The 21,688-nt window shown below is 32.2% G+C and overlaps 2 protein-coding genes across 2 annotated transcripts; one reads left to right on the forward strand and one right to left on the reverse strand.

Moving 5' to 3' along the window:
* Positions 1-5,944: 5,944 nt before the first annotated feature.
* On the forward strand, positions 5,945-18,752 carry LOC130817454 (zeta-carotene desaturase, chloroplastic/chromoplastic-like). The gene is made up of 14 exons (XM_057683163.1): positions 5,945-6,277; positions 9,255-9,379; positions 9,887-10,021; positions 10,315-10,387; positions 13,659-13,732; positions 14,587-14,691; positions 14,830-15,074; positions 15,183-15,270; positions 16,589-16,631; positions 16,714-16,870; positions 17,019-17,147; positions 17,251-17,323; positions 18,065-18,229; positions 18,441-18,752. Exons 1-14 carry the CDS (start codon positions 6,142-6,144, stop codon positions 18,597-18,599), a joined length of 1,707 nt encoding a protein of 568 aa, XP_057539146.1. The 5' UTR covers positions 5,945-6,141; the 3' UTR covers positions 18,600-18,752.
* Positions 18,753-19,217: 465 nt separating this feature from the next.
* LOC130817455 (DNA damage-repair/toleration protein DRT102) lies at positions 19,218-20,757 on the reverse strand. The gene is made up of 2 exons (XM_057683164.1): positions 20,016-20,757; positions 19,218-19,925 (listed from the first exon to the last, which is right to left on the reverse strand). Exons 1-2 carry the CDS (start codon positions 20,557-20,559, stop codon positions 19,540-19,542), a joined length of 930 nt encoding a protein of 309 aa, XP_057539147.1. The 5' UTR covers positions 20,560-20,757; the 3' UTR covers positions 19,218-19,539.
* Positions 20,758-21,688: the final 931 nt, after the last annotated feature.

Here is a 21,688-nt window from a genome sequence, read left to right on the forward strand (position 1 = left end):
TTGATCATAATTTTCTTATTATCTACTTAAAAGGGTATGAATATGAATTGTTTGTTATTTTTCCTCACTCAAACTTTGTTTTTGAGTGTGATATTGGTTTAATGATGTATTTTGGATATGACTCCATCACTTTTACTCTCTTTATTTTCTTCTTATTATTGGAGCTGATGCCTTGACATCAACTCCGTTTTTATTTTTTTCCTTCTGTAAATGTCTATATATAGAACAAGGCATTAACCCTCTTAAAGAGTATGCCCACTTGTATATATAGGTTCATTTTTCCCTTTGTACGAAATAGTTTTTTCATAATTTTAGTTAAACTTTTTTCTTCAATCTTCTTTCTTCTTCTTCTTCCTGATCTTCTCTGATCTTCTCTGGGTTCTTTTGCCAATTTCGTCACTTATTTTATACCTACTATTTAATCTATTATACTCAACTATTTAATATTGGTGCCAATAAGAAATGAAGCAAAATGAACAGAACAATAATGGATTGTTGGACTTGAAAAAAGGGGTGCATTTAGATTATGTAAAGTAGTTGTAGCGTAGAAAATCATAATGCGGAAATAAAGATTGATTTGAGTTTTGAATACTTGGCTTGTATTAATTTATTAATGAGAGGAACACCTCTATTTATACATCAAACTAGGACTAAAAATAAGGAAATAAAATATTAACCTAACCCTAAATAATAGAAACAAAATAATTTTAATATTCTAAATATTAAAAAAATCTTAACTTTCTAAAAACATAATATTCTGAAATAATAATATTTTTATTTTCCTTAAAAGGTGTACGTTTACGTTTGTTGCTAAATTATTGGCTTTCTTCACAATCAAGCTAAGATAAAGTAAATTGAGTCGATCAAACGTGAAGTACACGTACTATTTTATTACAAGCTTAAATACTAATAAAGTACTCCATATTATAAGAATTGTGGCAATGGGGTAAATTTTTTTTTTTATAATCATATCTACCTTTTTGACCGTATTTAGATCATGAGATTATATTGTACGCACAAGTTCAAGAAGGTTAAACATCGGCATGTTTGATAATTGGTTGTTAGTTATTGGTTATTGGCTTTTTTAAATAATTTGTTTGAGCAGATAAACATATTAGTTATTTCTGTTGATTTTTAAGCTAGTTGAAAAAGTTAGTTGTTTATAAAAACGTTTAATTCATTTAAAAATATTAATTTTGAGAAAAAAGTTCAAAAATAATAAAATTGAGAAGGTTTACCAATTCATTTGTTCTTATTTCAGAGGGTTTGATCCCTATTTATATTCCTATAGAAATTCGAATACATTAAAGAAGCTACGTTTATAATATTATAGGGTGTTTGGTACATGGTTTTTGGCTTAACTTTTTGGTTGGCTTATTGACTTTTGACTTGTTGATTGGTCAAACAGCCAAAAAACTATTTAATAAATGACTTTTAAAGCAACTGAGACTTTCAAGTCAAAATGAAAAAGTTGCTTTAACTATTTTCTTGTTGGCCCACTTTTTCTCTAATAAACAGTCAATAATCAATACTTAAATTTACCAAATATCTTCTATAACTAAAGAAGAGAGCTTGTGGAAATAAATAAATGTAGGTAGATAAAAGTGGGAAGATATTAGGAAATTCTTTTGTAATTTGCCATACATTAATAAACAAAGAGACGAGTAAAAAACAGAAAAAAGCATTACATGATCTGCTTGTTTAATGTAGTATGGTCTCACGTTCCTTGGATAACCTAAAACATACTCCTTTGTTCCAATAGTTTATCTTGTATCCAGTATGTAACATACTAAATATATATAAACCAATTCAATATAAATAATATCACCATAATACAGTCTCAATTAAGATTTTGTATAGTTATAATTATTTTCATTCATTTTATTTTATAATATAAAATAAAATATAAGATGATGTAAAAGTCTTCTACATTGACACGTTTCTTAGTTTATAGATAAGTTTTAGTTCATTCATGTCAATTTCACAAAAAAATTACCTAATCATGGATTTTATAATAAATATCTCTTGTGACTTCATTTTCCATAAAGAAGTACAAAACGACTTTTCTTTCCCAGGCCTCTCCATTACTTTCAATTTTAAAATAAATATTTCATTCTTTGTTTGTGTTTTCGACAAAAAATAATATTTACAATATGTTATTAATAGTAGCAAATTTAGAAAAATAAATGAACAATTATATGTGTGTTTGGTAAAAGAAAATTTAATTATTTTTTATTGACTTATAAATTTTGTCTCCATTTTCTATCACGAAGCATAAAACAATATGTTATTTTCAATTAGTTTAATTTAGTAGTAGAACTACTTTTTGTCAAAATTGGCCACATCCTTCGCTAAGAAAATTTTTAAATGCAATAAAATATATAAAAGATATATGACCCACAAATTATTTTAACTCTAAGTTACAGTTAGGCTTCATGTTAATGTTAAATTATGACAATATTTTCTCCATTCATTTACAATTATTTCTATAAATATTTTCAATCCCTACACCTAAATTATAACTTTGCCTAGATATTACTTTTAACTACTTGTTTAGTTATTGGAATTAAATTGTGAGAATTAATATTATAGAAATTTAATGTGGTTTAACTTAGAATAAGTATTTAACGAGGTATATGATCATGTTTATGGAAGTTTAAAGTTAATGGAATAACAAGTGCACTACATCTTATTTTTATTGATGAAACGTAGGTCAAACATTTTCAACATTTAGAACTCTGTCTATGTCTCATAGTCATATGAGACCATGTCACCATGAAACGGACCCATATAATCATGCTAATTCTCTAATTGATCACGTTAAGCTTGAAAGTGATCATTTTAAGGCTATTAGTTATCACTTTAAGACTCCGTTTTATTTAAGGTTATAGTTGGTCATTTTAAGGTTGCAAGTGATTACTTTAAGGTTACTAGTGATCACTTTTAAAACTGAAAATGCACATGCGATCAGCCAAATAAAAATAATCTTACCGTGATATCGTCTGAATGGAAATTTGTCAAACCTAAAAAAACAAAAATGATACAAAATAAATGATGATGATGATGATACAAAATAGAACTAAGTTGCCCTTTTTTCCAACATATACTGCTCGTTTGATAATCGATACCAAATGGTGGTAATGGTAATGAAAATTTAGTGTAATTTTATTAGAAATATATCTAACACTTTTAATGGCCATGTTTATTTTCTTTTAACAATCTCATTTTCTTCAAAAAATTCATTCCAATGCATTATCATTTGAATATATGGTATTAGGTGGTAATGAAAAATTATAAGCAATTTTTTTTATGATCGAACTTTCATTATCAAGGAAATAATATAAAATATATATCATAAAAATTTACATTGTAGATCATTCTTATTACCATTAATTAATAACGTGAACCACATGGGCCAGTAATGCCATACTAGGATCAAGGTAAAGATCAGCCCTTTTAATGGGACATGGCCCAATACAAGCTTTACGTTTATATTTGAAACATTCGCTTTTTTGAAAATTTGAAATTTGTAGGCTAAAAAAAAATTAATTAAATAAACTAAGAATCAAACTTATTTCAAAAGTAAACGTGAAATTTTCAAACCTGAGGTATGGGGCTGTTCTCAGATTTGAAAATTTCACGCTTACTTTTGGAATAAGTTTGATTCTTAGTTTATTTAATTAATTTTTTTTAGCCTACAGATTTCAAATTTTCCGCTTTTTTCGGATTTTAAACTAAAAAGATGGTTTTATGACCATTTTATTTGACTGGCTCGTATTTAAATGATCACTTATAATTTTAAAATAATTAATTATAATTGTAAATTGATAATTTTTTATAGTTTTATTAAAGTGATTATTTACAATCTTAAAATAGCTATTTATAATTTTTAAATGATTAAATATAACCTTAATGTGATTACATGTAGTTTTTAAGTGATCAATTATAAAAAGTGGCTAATCGATCTGTTTCAGGGTGAGACAATCTCATACAAGATTTAAACTATAAATAGGTATTATCTAATTAAATATTAAATGTGATTGTCTTAATGGAGACAGACTCTTACAAAAAACTCAACAACAAATATAAATATTTTATTATTTTGTGAAACTATTTAGCCCAATTTAGGACTATCTAATAATGAAATTATTTTAAATAATAGTTTATAATTGACGTTTCTTTTCTTATCAAGTATATACGAGTATAAGAAGTCGCCATTGATAGTAAGTAAGTGTTGTTGAGTATCAAGCCTTTCGACTTTCACACTGCATCTCCATTCGTCTCACCCAAACCCACTCAAAAATCTTTATACCCACTGGCCACCGCCTCATACTCGTCCACTTGAATCCGCTCCCTCTGCGCATTAGTAATGGTTCTATTTTCTTTCTTTTAATCTCATTTTCAAAATATATAATTTTCTCTATTTTTATCACTTATTTTTACTATCTACTTGTAATTTATCTTATTTTCCAAATTATTTTTTATTTTCATTAAAACTACAAATAAAGTTATCGGTGCTAATTTATTAAAATAGCATTTTTAAAAGATTTTCTAATCATGTTATTTTAATTGTGATAATAGTTGCAATAATAACACTATTCTATCATACTAATTAAAATTTTCTAAAACATATATTTTGGCTGAAGCTTGCACTAGACCATTTAGAACATAATACAAATTAAAAAAAAAAATGTAACAAATAATATGCCAGAAATAACTTTAATGGTTATTATTCTATAATTTTAAATTATATAATGAATGGAGATGATTTAAATACACAATCCGTTAGCTTGCATGACTTAGAAAAATTTACCTTTGAACTTTCATAAACATATCTAATAATTTTAAATCTTCCCTTGCTCTGGAATCCTGTCAATTAGGAGCATTGAGAAAAATTGTAATTTTAAGAAAAAAAAGTGGTTATTGGTAACAAATAAAGAAAGAGAATAAATTATGTAAATGATATTAATTTTTTTTAATGTACGAATGGAATTAAAAGAATATGATGAGTCATTGTTCAAAAATAAAAATGATTTAAAATGAATGAAACAGACCAAAATAACAATTAATATAAAATAAGTAAGACGAAGAAACTAAATGTCAATATGAAAAGGAGGCATTTGAGCAATTGTTCAAAAATAAAAATAATATAAAATAAACAAAATAGACCAAAATAACAATTCATGTAAAATGAGTAAAATGGTGAGACTAAATATCAATATAAAAATGAGGCATTTTATCATATCCTTATTGTGCTACCTCATCATCATAATTCATCTCCTTTAAATTTAATGGCCTTGTTGTTAGTGGCAAGACCACTCATATAATGGTGCCGCTTCACCCCATAATCCGTAACCCCCAACTCCATTAATGTTAAAGATATCACAAATTATCAAATAATGTCTTATGGAGACTATTTTTATTTAACTGATTATTTAAAATAATTTTTGTGAGAAATTGTTTTTTAATAAGACGATTTTAAACTAAGAAACACAAATATTAATATTTTTTATTGATTGAGCTATTTAGCCCGTATATAGAGCGCGTCTCTCTATAAGACTGTCTCATATAAAAATTTATAATGCATATTTCATACTCCTATTAAAATAATATATTATAATTTTAAAGTGATCAATCATACTCTAATCAAACAATCCTATATAATGATAAGCTATTGAGATATTCTTATTAGAAACTGTAAACAACCTCAAACATCAAGCTGATATTTTACTTTAGTTATGTATTTGCCTAAAATGTAACTCATCCTATGCTAAATGTAAACAAATGAAAAAAAAAGTTAAATAAAATTTTATTTTTTTTGAAGATAATAAATTTTACTTTAGTAACGACAAATCACGTTTCATTAAGGAGATGTGTATTTGATTTCATAAAACCATGGTTAATACCATGTAAATTGTAATAAATAAATTTTCTAAAAAAAAAAGGGCATTTCCATTTCTAAAATTAAAATCACATTCTCCACCATCAAAAGATAAACAAAACCCAAAGCTAAACTGTCGACTCATTTTTTCCTCTCATCTTATCTCCTTCTTAATCTTTCATGACTGATTTCTCTGCTTAACTTCGACAATTTCTCTTCTTTTTTTTTTAAATTTTTTTCCTGTTTTTCTCTCTCCGTTTATGGCATCTACTCTCTGTTTCCCGGCGAATTCTGCCGGAATTTGTAACCGGCGGTCGGTTCCAGTCTTCAATGCTCGTCGGCTATGGCGTGTTCATTGTTCTCTGGACAGTAATGTCTCTGATATGAGTACTAATGGTGTGTGTTCTTTAGTTTTATTTTTTAGTTTTGGCGCCTTTGATTATCCGAAATTTGCGTGTTATTTAGAAGTGTTCTTAAATACCGTGGTTTAATTCGTTTTAAATATATACTAATTGAGGTGCTATTTTGTTAGAATTTTGTAATTATTAGTTGTTTCACTTGATCGCTAAAACGTTTAAGATATTGATATTTTATCAAATTTCAATACATTAAGTAAAATTCAGCTTAAAAAATCTAAACATGTTTGAATTCTTCGGTCAAACATGGAATTGAAATGTTGTGTGACCTATCAATTTATGTACAACATTGGAGAGAAGATTTGAGAAAATCTTCAAAAATGGTTTTGTAATGCACAAAGAGGGTATTACTGAACTGGTAGAGAAGATACAAAGTCATAATCGGGGAGACTTATAAAGGAATATGACCGGAGAGATTAGAAATAGATACAAAGGATTTAGATTTACATATTGAGAGGGTAGAAAATCGAGGGTAAGAGAAGAGTAGAAAGCATTATAGTAGAGGCTAAGAGGAGTCGAGGAAGACCCAGGAGAACTTAAGATGAGCAGATAAAAGTTGACTTGCGTGAGCTAAACCTCTCCGAGGGCCTGATTAGGGATAGGGGTAGTTAGAGGCGTCATGTCCATGTTTTAGATTACCGATGTCCTCGTAGATTACCTCTTTGTATTCTTGCCATCCTGCGCCTTTCGTTTCCTTTATTAGTTTTTTGCCCTTTTTATTTATTTATTTATTTATTTATTTTATTTTTTTGTAGGTGGGTCTATTTTTTTATAGGCCTTTTTATCTTACTCGTGCAGCTACGTTTCCGTATATTTCTCGAGCTAGGGGACTCCTTTGGTCGCGCTCTCCTCTATGGGTATGAGTTGCCACCGCCCTTCCCTCCCCAGACCCCGTCCATAGTTTTTTTCTATGTGCGGGATATACTGGGTTGGATGATAATGATAATGAAGGGTAGAAAATTGAAATGAACCGAGTAGAAGAATTCATGTGGACAGTGACCGGAAATCATCTAATATGTTCATGTGGCGAACCCAAATGTTTTGGAATTGGGATTCACGCTTTGATACTGTTGTTGTATACTTGTATTGTATAAACTCAAGATTAGAGATGACTGGCGTATGAAAATATATGAGTTTCATATCGCATCCGTCCCAATTGGGGTGGGTATAAGTATGATTTTGTTGGGTAGTGGGTGGATATGTGTATGAAAAGTCCTACCCGCCATGGTAGATAGTAGGTTGCAGGTATGAGGTATTATCCACCTCATACCCACCCGCCCAACCCTATATTCACCTGTCCCACCCAATACCCACCTAAGACCCACCCGCCCCACCCTATAAGCCCACCCCATATCTACAACATACTAATTTATATCAGTTTTATATATTTTTATTAAAAATTAATAATAGTAAGTTAAGGATGCTAATTTTATTTTATTACATTGTAAAGTATGATTTAACCAAATTAGATGTATAATTAAATTTGTTAGGATTTATGAAGTATATAACATGGATCTGGAGTGAATGTGAGGGGGTATAAGGTGGGTATACTCATGATGTGTATACCTAGTTGGTGTGGGTTAGAATGGATTTGATGCCCAGGTGGGCAGGCGTTGGTTTGAAAATTTTACCCGCCATGAGTAGTGGATGGCGGGTATGAAAAATTTAGATGGGTATGGGTATATGGAGGGCATATCAATCCGCCCGTCCATTTTGCCATCTTTACTCAAGATTGTATAAAAAACTGGAGCAAAGAAAAGGACTGTAGCTAACATGATATTCTTTTTTCTGCAAGATACTTGGAAGTCTGAAGACTTATATGAAGTATGTATATATTGCTTGTAATCTGAAAAGGGTTTAAGTGATGCACATACTTATACTTGGTGGTCAAGTGATTGAGATTGAGAAATCCACGAGGTATTATCTCAAACTTATGTTACTCCGACACTCCTCACCCTGCATGTTGTGTGTCGGAGTGTTGGATCAACCAACTTGATGGGGAACAATACTAGGACAGTCTAAAATAGCTTGACAAGCATTAAGCATAGTATTTTGGCTGTATTAATCTATGTTGAATTCTCCGATCTCTACTCGTGTTTTACCTGAGATATAGTACAAGTCTGTGCGACAGTCTTGATCTGTTAGGAGAGATGAAATTTGGTTAAATCATGGACAACATGTTTGAATCTGGATGTCTCAAAAGTCAACTTTTTTTAGCTTTGTGTAAGGTTATGCCTAAGTAATAGAAGTATCCATATGGGGAGCAAAGCAAGTTGCTTTCTTGTGTTGTGTGCGGAACATTTAAATAAACTGTATATATAGATGCTTTGATTCATAGATGAGATTATTTGATGCTCTCAATTCAACCTTTCAAAGAGTTAAGTAATTTTTACAGCGTACAAAGTGTTATGGAGCGTCTGAGTGAGAATTCTAGAGATTGTGGGCTGTACATGTACTTAGGCATTAACGTTAAACTAACTTGGACATTAAATTTGAACTAAAAACTTGGACACTCATAGTAGTATTATATTTAAACAATAACTTGGACTTTAATTAATCTACTATTACTTCTACTATGAAAATTTTTGAAGCTAATTAAATGTTTCATGCAAATTGTTACTGTTTGGAAAGATTGAGCTCTTCAGTTTGACTCTTGAATGTCTTGAGCTGAATATGAGTCCACCTAAGCTGAGCTTCGACTGAACTCTTTTATGCTGATTTTGAATAGTTTGCTAGATGGGTGTGGCTCTTTGACACTCTTAATAGTTCCCCTTGTGGTCTCTGTTTCAATTTATCATTGTAACTTCACTTCTCCATGTTAAGCAATTCCAGCATTACTAGTACTTGAAATTTGTTTTAGAAATTGAAAACTGGTTAGATAACTCGTAAGTGTCATACTACTCAGGAACTATATGTGATTTTATCTTTAATCTGCCTTTGAATGATGTTATTGGCAGCCCCAAAAGGATTGTTCCCCCCAGAACCTGAATGTTACAAGGGCCCAAAGCTAAAGGTAGCAATTATTGGAGCAGGACTTGCTGGCATGTCCACTGCAGTTGAGCTTTTGGATCAAGGACATGAGGTTTTTAGCTTCAATCTTTCTGTTTGCTGGATTGACTTTTTAAACTGTAGGCTGCTGTACCCTGTAGCTCAAGTGTCAGCTCACCTCACCTCACCTCCCCTCTTTATTAATTGTACATTGGTTAATGTGTTGTATATTAAAATTTGTAGTAATTTGGCTACTGACCTGTGCTTCCACTCCCAATAGAACCTGCTTTAAAATGTTTAGTTCTTCTCCTCATTGATTATGGTGACTCGTGAATAATGTCCGCATATAACGTTGCCCCTAGAGCTCTATAGCTTCTAAGGATTGGAGGTCTAAGACCATTTATTTTATATCGACTAAATCTTTCATCTATCTCCTCCCATGTTAAATCTCTAACTTGAGAAGCGCCTTGTGCTTAGGGTTCATATCAATTATCAATTATAATCATAAAATTGGAAAGAAAAGTTACAAACTCTCCATGGATTCCTCTCTCTCTTTCTCTCTATTTGATCTTACATAAGTTGGTTATGTGCTTTTGAATAGGTTGATATATATGAATCAAGGCCGTTTGTTGGGGGAAAGGTGGGGTCTTTTGTTGACAGGCGTGGAAATCACATTGAAATGGGACTGCATGTCTTCTTTGGTTGCTATAATAACCTGTTCAGACTAATGAAAAAGGTGAATAACATTTTCTCATTACTATGGATTTTGTCTCTTCTGTAATTTTGAATTTCTTGTTGTTGAGTTGATTTCTAGTTTATTAGCTTTTTGTATTCTTGGAGAATCATTATGGTCTTTTTATTTGTGAAAAATATTTTATTTGATACTTGGTGATGCTTCCAGAACATTTGAGCGAATGAATACCTTAAAATTAAAATACAATACTAATCTACTACTAGAGTGATTGTAGTATTGTCTGCTTTTGAACTTGAAAACTGGAACTTAGTGTTTCTTTTGTCTTCTCTTACTAGGTAGGTGCAGACAAAAATCTTCTTGTGAAGGATCATACTCACACCTTTGTTAACAAAGGAGGTGAAATTGGTGGTATGTGATGACCCCTCTCTTTCTAGTTGTTTCCGGCCTTTTTTGCATATGCTCATACCGACAAAAATGATTTCCGTTATCTTATCCATAATGTTTACTACTTCCATTATTTTCGTAGGCCTTGATTCCTAATTTTAGCTTTTAGTGTACGTCCGACCCATATAATAATGCTAGTCCAATTTTTATTTGATAAAATTTTCTATCAACTTTCGAGGAATCCCTCGATCACATAAAATCCTAGTTACACTTCTTTATTTGAGTGAAACAACCATGTAGCCTATGCATCACATCTTGATTAATATCTTCGATCATTTGAAAGATTTACCCATATACTTGAAACATAGTGATTGTAGTTCTTTATTTCACATCTTAACATACCTCTAAGTGATTCCTCTGTATGAAAATGATTTTTTATATAAAATGTCTTACTATGATTTAGTCTAAATCCACCTGTTTCCTACTCATGCCTCCACAATTTCAACACAGCTGCAACCCTTTCTTTAGTCTTCGCATAATATCCTTAGCAAACAAAATACACCACGATACCTTTTGGTGAATTCTATCAATGTCATCACGTCTAAGATAATGCAAATAGGAAAGCGAAAGCAAAAGCAAAACCTGATGTAAACCATTAGTAATAGGAAAATCTTTAACTGCCCGTCCGCAATTCCTAAATGTCTGTTTAAAAATATAGTTGCACCGTCTCATTCTCATATTGGTCGAGTTGTAATGATTTATTAATCTACCAAATTGGTACCCCACATCGTAAAGGTGTAAAACAAAAATTTCATGGTCTTAGCTGATATTTGGCTATACGACGAGACATTCCCTTCTCTCGCATAACTCAACAAAGTACTTCTCTGTTTATGTTGTCATGTGCCTTCTCTAAATCTATGTATAATGTGTAAATCTTTTGTCCATACTATGTAATACTCCATTTATTGCCTCATCAAATGAATTTCTTTCATGGTGGACCTCAATGGGATTCCTAATTGTTCTTGGCAATGATAGTAGCGATATTTTTCACTCTTTTGAGGACCTTCACATTCTGGTTCATTAATCTTATATCTCAATAGTTGAAACAATCTTGAGCATTGCCTTTATCCTTGTAGATTGGTATTAGTGTGCTTCTCTTCTAATCCTTGAACATCTTTATTGTCCCCCAAATCTTGTGAGTAAGTTTGTATATTAGTTTACGCCAACTTCCATAGACATCTTATCACATGAATATAGGTAATCATGAATACCATGTGAACCATTGCTTTATTCAATTTCATACTCGTTGCAACCTATAATTATAATTTACTTATCCTTGTTCTTTTCCCGTGGATCCAATGTGGAAGTCTCTTGTTACATCTTGATTTCCATTGAATAACTTGTTAGATCTATCCATAACATATATTTTGGAAGTGTAATGTTGTATATGTCATTGACTCGGGCTACTCAAAGTTTGATCTAAACCGTAAACCATATCAAACCAAATCGTTTATCATTCGGTCCATTGTGGAACCAAAATTCCAGGCCATTTTTTATCTAGCATATTATGTTTCTGGTTTGGTTCGGTTTTGTGAAAATTCACACTAGAGCAAACCATTCAACTTTTTTTCTTAAATACTTTATAAAATACATTTTTTTAAAAATTTAAGTTGTTTAACTTAAAGTTAAAACAATTACCTATAGATCCCAAATCATCATCATCATCATACCCAGTGTATCGTGCTCATAGGAAACTATGATTAGGGTCTGGAGAGGGAAGGAACACGACAACTCATACCCATAAAGGATAGTGCGGCCAAAGAGTACCTCGGTTCGAGAAAGATCCACAAATGAATTCTCAATAGTCTAAAAACATATAAATAATAAATATACATACACATAAATAAATAAACTAGGTAAAAACAGATAAAAGAAAGATGTGTAAAAAGGCAAAGGTAAAGACAAGAACACTAACTGGTAATGTTAATAGCCCAAATATATACTTAAAACTTGTGAAAACAAATGACAATTGTATTCGTCATATGAATAGTAAACAAAGCTAGTAAAGAAAGATAAAAAGGGAACACCCTAGAATTTCCAAAGATAAAGCATCTTACTAGAGTCGTCGCCTCGATCAAAATCCAAACGACATGATACTCATACAACCATACAAGTCTTTGGGATGCGGTTTAGGGAAGCAAATTTCAAAACAAATGAAAAATAAATTGAGAACAAATAGTGTAAGAGTAGTGGATGTATAGATTAAGAACAGTTTAGGATTTCTTAGAAAATGATCTCCAATGAGTAAACAAAGATTTGACAAAATAGCCGGATTTGTAACATACTTCTATAACTAATTTATGTAAATTGGACCTGGATAGATCGCTTTAGACAGTCCAGTCTGGTTGATGTGTAAAATGGTTTGGTCTAGTCTAAAACATTTCAAACCCTAATATCAGATAGAGCTAGACCAAATCGGATCATGTGCAGCCTTATTAATGTTACATTAGTCGCTCTTAATGATTTACGTGTGAAACTTCTAGTTAAAATTGTACCATCATGATGCTTAGAACCTTTGATGTCCTTTTTTTGATGGGGCTAAAGATTTATAGCTCTTTAGTTTTTTATTATACTCCCTCAATCCCCAAGAGATTGTTACACATTCCTTTTAAGTTTATTCCTTACTTTGCTACAATTTCCTTTTATGGAAATGTCCCTACCATTTCTTTTATTCTCACCCTTACATTTCAGTTCTCTTTTAATATTATTCACACAATTCAAATGATCTCATCATTTCTTGATCTTTGTGCAATATACAAATATGGAAATTTATTTGGGACGTAGGGAGTAATGGACTAAACTATAATGGCTTAATAAATCATGCATTTTTATTGATATGAAGTTGTAGATGATGTTTGTTACCAATGATTAATCACAAATAACCTCTTTGTGATTAATCACAAATCATGTCCATTAACAAGGGTAAAGTTGCATAAATACAACCCACCAAATTCTGTAAGGTGGGAGCCACTAAATAGCATTGGGGTAATGGAATATTATTTTATTAAATAACAAAAATAGTTTTAAATTTTGAATTACAATTAAATAGAAAAGTTTTCGATTTGTCAGTTTTCTCTGACAATCAAATAGCATCTTGATGGTGATTTGCTGATTGCAACTGTGATATTCCTGGGTTAGATGGGGTAGAGATTTGTTTTGGAAATGACAGGTTGAATGACACTACAATGTATTCCTTTACTATAAGCATTGATATTTATTTTGACTGTTCTTACAGAGCTTGACTTTCGCTTTCCTATTGGAGCTCCAATACATGGAATTCAGGCTTTTTTAACAACAAATCAGCTTAAGGTAAATGATTATTGGAGTACCACTTCACTTTTTGCAAGTCATGTTCTCTCAATAATTTTACCTTTGTACTGTTTATCAAAAAGAAAGAACATTCTCTGAATCTCCATCATCAGAATTGATTCTATGTAACAAAATATGATGCAAATGAAAGATTATATTTGTGTGCAAAGCATAATAGTGTAGGACCGTATGTGCTGGAGAACAAGGATAGACCTTCGAAACAGCTAGACCTTAATTCTCAATTGAGCTATCATCTTGAATTTGCTTCCATTTGCAATCCACTTATGGAAGAGTTCTGGGGCTTTAGATAGTGCATTGCTTTATTTATGACTCGTGGAAATGAGATTACCATGTTAATATGTTATCCTTTTGACTTTTATTTGTATAAACTATGGGTAACTTCCTCGTTTTTAACTTTTCACTTTTAACTTGCACAGATATGAGAATAATTTTAAGAGAAGTACAATGAAATGATTAATAGTGGATGGATCAAGAAAAGCTAGTAACTGAAAGTAGTTGAAATGAGGACGCAACAAAAACGCTACTTTGATGGAAGTAAAATGTAGCCTAAACTAAAGAAGTCTAGTAAAAGGAAAACTTTATTTGTATAAGAAATGAAAAGTTTTTAAAGAAAAATGAAGTAAGTTTTCACCATAAAAAATATAGAATTATGCTGAACTTGAACTATACTTGAAATTATCTGTTCATAATTTACTAATATTTAGTGATCATCTTCATGAGATACCAAAAATGCAATCTTGGTGATGGGCTGATGGGACAAAGACTTTTTATTGCACCAGAACATTTTCTTTTAAGTTCCACTTAACTTAATCACGCACTTGAATATATTGCAGACTTATGACAAAGCAAGAAATGCTCTAGCTCTTGCTCTGAGTCCAGTTGTACGGGCCCTTGTTGATCCAGATGGTGCAATGCAGGATATACGAAATTTAGATTCCGTAAGAATTCAGATTTCAGCATTTACATAATTCTTGTCATCCTTTTATCTTTGGTTTAACTCCTAATGCTTTTGGCTTTCATCTGTTCACAACCTCTTGAAACAGTAGATATCCTAAAACCTATTTTCCGATACACAGGTCAGCTTCTCAGACTGGTTTATATCGAAAGGTGGAACACGAGCAAGCATTCAGAGAATGTGGGACCCTGTTGCCTATGCTCTTGGGTTTATTGATTGTGATAATATCAGTGCACGTTGTATGCTCACCATATTCTCATTGTTTGCCACAAAGACTGAGGCTTCATTACTACGCATGCTCAAGGGCTCTCCGGATGTTTATCTGAGTGGACCAATCAGAAAATATATTGAAGAGAGAGGGGGAAGGTATCTATCTGTGAAGTTTCATTCATTCATTGAATTTCTGCTTTCTTCTATTACCCCTTTTGGTAAAACTATTGATTGCTTCATAAAATTATTTCTCTACTATGACAGGTTTCATTTGAGGTGGGGATGCAGAAAAGTTCTTTATGATCGATCCCCCAATGGAGATGCATATGTAACAGGACTGGCCATGTCCAAGGTTGGTTTTCCATTCAATAAACTACTTTATACAATATGTAATTGTCTCCTGCTTTCCTCCATACAATAAATTCTATGGGAAGCTAGGTGTTGACATCCAATTAAACACAATTTTTGTGTCGGTCTTTGAAGATCTGCCTTTACCATCTATGATCTTCAGCTGATTTTCTTTTACAAAATGCAAAGTAACTTTTGATTTTTGTTTCAGTCCAAATACACTAATGGGAATTTCCATACTGGATTAAAATCTAACCTCCAAAAGCTATTATTATTGGCTCTAAACATGAAGAATAAATGCCCAAGATTGTACCTGCATTAGATCTTATTATAATTATAGTCCTACACTCCTAATATTTTAATATTATGTTTTCCTAGTATATAGTTTAGGATAGAATTAGTTTTCTAGTATGTTATTTTTTGATCTTGTGAAGAGTCTAGAATATTCTATCATGGGACACTGTAAGGTCTACCTCTATATAGAGTGGTTGGAACACTAGTTTTGATGTATCTTAGGAAGAGGCCATTAATGTAAGACGTTGGATGAATAGGGGTTAATGCTTGAGTGGGCCAGGAGATCCAGGTTTATGGTGGTGATGGTGTTATAGCATTGCTTGAATGTACAAAACAAAGGATGGGGACTTACTAACACTTGTAAGAAGCTAGAGAGTATTGATAAAGGGGTGGATTTGCAATACCTCCAATCTCAGATCTTCGGCAACAACTTGCTAGATCAACTGCAGCACCGATCATTCCTGCTCTGCTCATTTTTCTGGAGTATAAATTAGATGACTTCCATATTCTTTCAGTGCTTGGAATTTCACACGTAGATTGTGAATGCTGGTGAAATCCTGTGAAATATATATGAAAATTTTGAAAGAATGATAAAGAGAGGGCGAAAGGTCTATGATAGTGTTGGCTAGGGAGAGGAAAGAGAATCTATTTTTATTTTTTGACTATTGATTAAATTAAGGTGAAGCTCTTATTTGGGACACTCCAATAATATAAGAATGAAGTTCTTTTTGGGAGGGAACAGCTGTGTTTAACATCTATTATTCCATCTGTGGAGAGTTGCACGAACCCAAAAACAACTGAAGTCCTAAATTGTTGCCCGGAGAATGTTGGGGGTGAGGGAAGGAGATGATGGTCTGAACTCTGAAGCAGGTGATTTTCCAATTTTAAATCACCTAGGTTTCTCGAAAATATAAATGGAAGGAACCTCCATGAAGTGACATATTGCACTACTATCTTTAAATTGTTATTTGATACTTCTATGTAAATGTAATATTGGGGGGGTAATTGACATGTTCAAACAATTTCAGGCTACAAATAAGAAAACTGTGAGGGCTGATGCTTATGTTGCAGGTAATCCGGCACACCATTTCATCATTCATTATCTTCTATGTCTAACTTAAAAGAAATTTTATGCAAATCTTTTGTGTTCCAGCTTGTGATGTTCCTGGAATCAAAAGATTGTTGCCAGAAGAGTGGAGGGATTTGGACTTTTTCAACAATATATATGAACTTGTTGGAGTGCCTGTTGTCACTGTGCAACTCAGATACAATGGATGGGTTACTGAATTGCGAGATCTAGAACAATCTAGGTAATTGTCAGTACTAACATCTGGTTGCTGGTAGACTTAGGAAATAAGTTTTTTCTGTTTCTAATTGACCATTCTATTTTAATAGTAGTATCTAATTATGCAATTAGTTACATTGATGATTTACTCCTTATTGTTGATGAAATTTTAGGCAATTGAAACAAGCAACAGGACTGGACAATCTTCTCTACACACCGGATGCAGATTTTTCTTGTTTTGCTGACCTTGCTCTAACATCACCAGAAGATTACTATATTGAAGGGGAAGGGTCACTTCTCCAGTAAGGAAACTTCTCTTTTAAATGGTGTATTAAATAGTAATAGCAGTAGAACTATGATCTTTGATTCCCATCCTCATACTCACAAATCATGATCTGGGAACAGGTGTGTTCTTACTCCAGGAGATCCTTACATGCCATTACTAAATGAAGAAATTATAAGGAGAGTTTCAGAGCAGGTTTGTCAATTTCAGCAAGTGTTGTCTTGTGATCCTAATAGTCAATTTCATTACGTGCTTACTTGTTATCCTAATAGTCAATTTTATTATGTGCTGACTTATTATTTGACAAATATTTTGTATATGATTGCTGTGGAGATAATGGATTCAGTACTTTCTTATCCTAATAGTCAATTTTATTACGAGCTTACTTGTTATCCTAATAGTCAATTTCATTACATGCTTACTTGTTATCCTAATAGTCAATTTTATTACGTGCTTACATGCCATTACTCGTTTTACCTCAATTTTATTACGTGCTGGCTTATTCGAAAGTGTCGTACTAGATCCGACGTGGGTACTTGAGGTAAAACGAAGAGTCCCGACAACAGCTTTTAATATCTGAATGATTGACTGAATTGAGATCTGAAATACTCGTAAAATTTTCAAGACAAACTGTACATTGCTAAGCAGTCTTAAGTTTTGCATTCTGTGTCATTTAGCTACAAGGCTATTGGTGGGTCTACTTTTTTCCCTTGTAGCTACGTTTCCGTGTCTTTCTCGAGCCGGGGGACTCCTTTGGTCGCGCTCTCCTTTATGGGTATGAGTTGCCACCGTCCTTCCCTCCCCAGACCCTGTCCATAGTTTTTTTCTATGTGCGGGATATACTGGGTTGGATGATGATACTGTAATTACAGTTTAGAGGGATTGTTCTTTAAGGTTCAACAATGTTTTATAAGTTGATGTATCTTTCCTTGCCAGGTTTTGAAATTATTCCCATCTGCACGAGGCTTGAAAGTCACTTGGTCATCGGTTGTCAAAATCGGACAGTCTTTATATCGTGAGGCTCCTGGAAAAGATCCCTTTAGGCCTGATCAAAAGACTCCTGTTCAAAATTTCTTCCTTGCTGGGTCGTACACAAAGCAGGTAATGTGATGACATTCTAATATGATGTAACTTTTGAGAATCATGGGTTGGTGTAGCGGTTGAAGACTTTCCCTTTCATCCTTGTGATAAGGGTCTGGTTTCCACCGTCTACAAGAAGGATTAATTCCCCTTCCCCTTTCTAAGATCCCTATTTAACATTTTTGTTACAGATTTTATTTGGTTACAACTTTGTGGCTCGTTTTCTTGACAGGATTACATAGATAGTATGGAGGGCGCAACGCTGTCAGGAAGGCAGGCTTCTGCATACATATGTGATGCTGGAGAAGAGCTGTTTGCATTAAGGGAGGTACTTCCTGCGATAGAATCTCTAGAACCTCCTCTAGGCTCTTCTCAGTTTAGTTTTGTATGATTTTTGTACATATACTTAGCTTTAGCTCCTTATTTGTTTACCACCTTCATGCATTGTAATATTCTGGTGTTAACCCCTCACCATATGTATATGTATTTATGTACATGTACCTCAAAGTAATTTATAAATTTGCAAATTAGAAGTACTTCACAATCAAATCATTTATTGCTTCAAAATATTTTTTTTCTCAATTATAAAATTTATAGCTCAATGGTTTATGTATGATGAATCATCATGTGTACTTTGTTATTTAAAATTTCAGATAAATTTTTTCATCAATTGGAGGGGAACGTTGAGCACATTCAACGCGTTAAATTTATTTTGTAGGGAAGTAAAAGTGTTCAAAACATATCTGACGATTCAACATTCAATTGACCTTGTAACCGAACCCGACTTTTACCCAACTTTAAAATGATTATAATACTATATAAAGATCAATGTGGACAAAATTTAATTTTAAATCGATCTAAAATCAATCTAATAAATCAAATGGTAACTTCTAAATGAAAATTTAGTGAGACCTCCAATAGGTTCTCTCTTTGCCTTATAAAATTTGATAACTTATCCAAATAAAAAAATCATGAGATAATGAAATATTAGAGTTGCAATCAAATACTATAATCAAATGAAGGAAACGCTAGCTCCTTTGATTTCATTTCATGAAACTTCAGAAAATAAAATTTATTGGTAACACAAGTATGTCACATCTCACAACCGCACAGACAATTTCTTATAAGCACCACCCAACATAAAACAACACATCCAAAAGGTATACAGCTAACCAATTTTAGAAATTAAAGCAACTACTACAAATTTCAAAAGAACATAGTCCTTATGTCCTTTAAATTTGCTATTGAAAACACATTATCGTCTGACATATCACTATCGATAACAAATTCATATAACTCAAAAGAAAACAGCCTCACAATCAATATTGAATTTAAGAACATTCCTTAGCAAGAGCAGCTTTAGCAGTATCAAGATCTTCATCCAAGAAAATATCCCAAGGACCATCCCATTTCAGGAAAAATTCTGTATCTTCATAATATTTGACTCTATGAATATCCCCAGCTGGAGTATACAAATAATCTCCATCACCCAAATCAAACTTCTCTTTTTTACTCAAATTCCACACTGTTTTCTTCCCTTTCATCACCATTAAATCATGCCCAAAACTATGGTGATGTGCAGGCTCTATACTCCCTGCTTTGAACTTTATTATGGCTGATGTTGGGCTTTCTCGAACTATCTTCATCATTCCTCCAGGCATTATCTCCACTGGAACAAACTCCCTGTTCTTCGCCAAGCAACAAATTGCACATTCTCCTGTAAAATTTGGTGAATAATTAATGCAGATGTATATTGGAAATGCAATTTGAAGGGGGTTTTAACAAAATCTAAAAAAAAATTACCCACCTGACATATCTGTCGTTGTACCAGATGGAGTAGATTTTCCGATTTCCGCCATTTCGGATACAGATTTATCGAGAAACTCCATGATTTCTGGATCCCAATCTTTGTTTCCGGAGGCAGGGCAGGGAGATTTGAAGGGGGTTTTAATAAAGGTATCAAGGATTTCAATGGCGGTTTCCGAGGAAGTCGACATGCCAGAGACGGCAAGGACATTGGCGTTGTTAATGGATCGAGCATTCTTGGCGTCATCTACGGTTAAGCAGGTAGCGGCGAAGATTCCAGGCGTTTTGTTAGCGAAGATTTGAACGCCGGTACCAGTTCCGCAAGCGAGTAGGCCGCGTGCGGTGTTCCCCTCCGCGGCAACTCGTTTAGCAACTTGGTCGCCGATGGAGTAGTATGATCCGACGCCGAGATCTTCAACTTGGTAGTTGAGGGACCGAAGGTAGGATACGAGGGAATCTTTGATGGAGCAGCCATTAAAGTCGGCGCCGGTGATGAATTTGAGAGGTTGTGGTGGTGGAGTTAGAGTGGTGGAGTGGTTGTCCATGGTGGAGTGATTGGTAAGACAAAGAAAGAGGTAAAGTCGATGGAGTGACAGTGTTTCTCATCGATTTTTTATAACAAAAAAAATATATTTATATGAAATCTTATTAGATTCGTCTTAATATATATTTTCTAAATATAAAATTTTTAAAATTTTCAAAAACTCACAACTAAAATTATTTAATTTTAAAGTTTGCATTGAATTATACAAATAAAATAAATGGAAAAAAAATTTGAAAACAGACAAAGTACTTAGATTATGGCATAAAAGTTATAAAAGGTCATTTTTAATAACTTTTATCGATTTTACCCATTTGGATGATTGAAAAAAATATAATGACGTAACAAGTAGATTATTAACTTGTTAAAATCGAATTCAGTTATAAGATTAGGTAAATTTTGAATGATTGTGCTTTGAATATATAACAGACTCAAAATTCTTAATTTTAATTATCATCATCATCCTATCCAGTGTATCCCGCTCATAGAAAACTATGGACAGGGTCTGGAGAGGGAAGGACGGCGGCAACTCATGCCCACAATGGAGAGCGTGGCTAAAGGATGTAACCACATGTAAAAGATAAATTAAATCCCTATAAATTCCTAATCATTTGATTATCCATTTCAAACAATTTTTAATTTCTAAACCTTTTCCGATTTTGTAATTTCTTTAAAATATTAAACTTAAAAAAATTATTTTGTTTAAAATCTTTTTATAAGCACTAAAATATTATTTTATTATTTTATAGTATGAAAAGTAAAATTTTATTATTATATTTACGGTTTTGTAAAACGTTACGTTTTAACTTTCTTCATCAAACTAACATTACTACTTATTATTTTAATCTTATAACTTTGATTTAATTATTTTATACATAAAAATGAGTAATATTTTTATTATTAACTTTAAGTATAGTTTAAGCAAAATTTTCTAGGTAAACTACATATTTTCTTGATCAAATTTACCCAGTATTTTGAAGTATATTCACTTGTACATACTAGAACAAAAATTTGATGAATCAAAATCCTTTCTATAGTAATCCATGATGTTCATTACTTACACATTATCACTATTTCCTTATACAAGCTAAGCTTCTTCTACACTACAAACTCGTACACATTCACTTAGACAC

This window comes from Amaranthus tricolor, chromosome 7 (assembly GCF_026212465.1).
Source record: "Amaranthus tricolor cultivar Red isolate AtriRed21 chromosome 7, ASM2621246v1, whole genome shotgun sequence".
In the NCBI taxonomy this organism is placed as follows: Eukaryota; Viridiplantae; Streptophyta; class Magnoliopsida; order Caryophyllales; family Amaranthaceae; genus Amaranthus; species Amaranthus tricolor.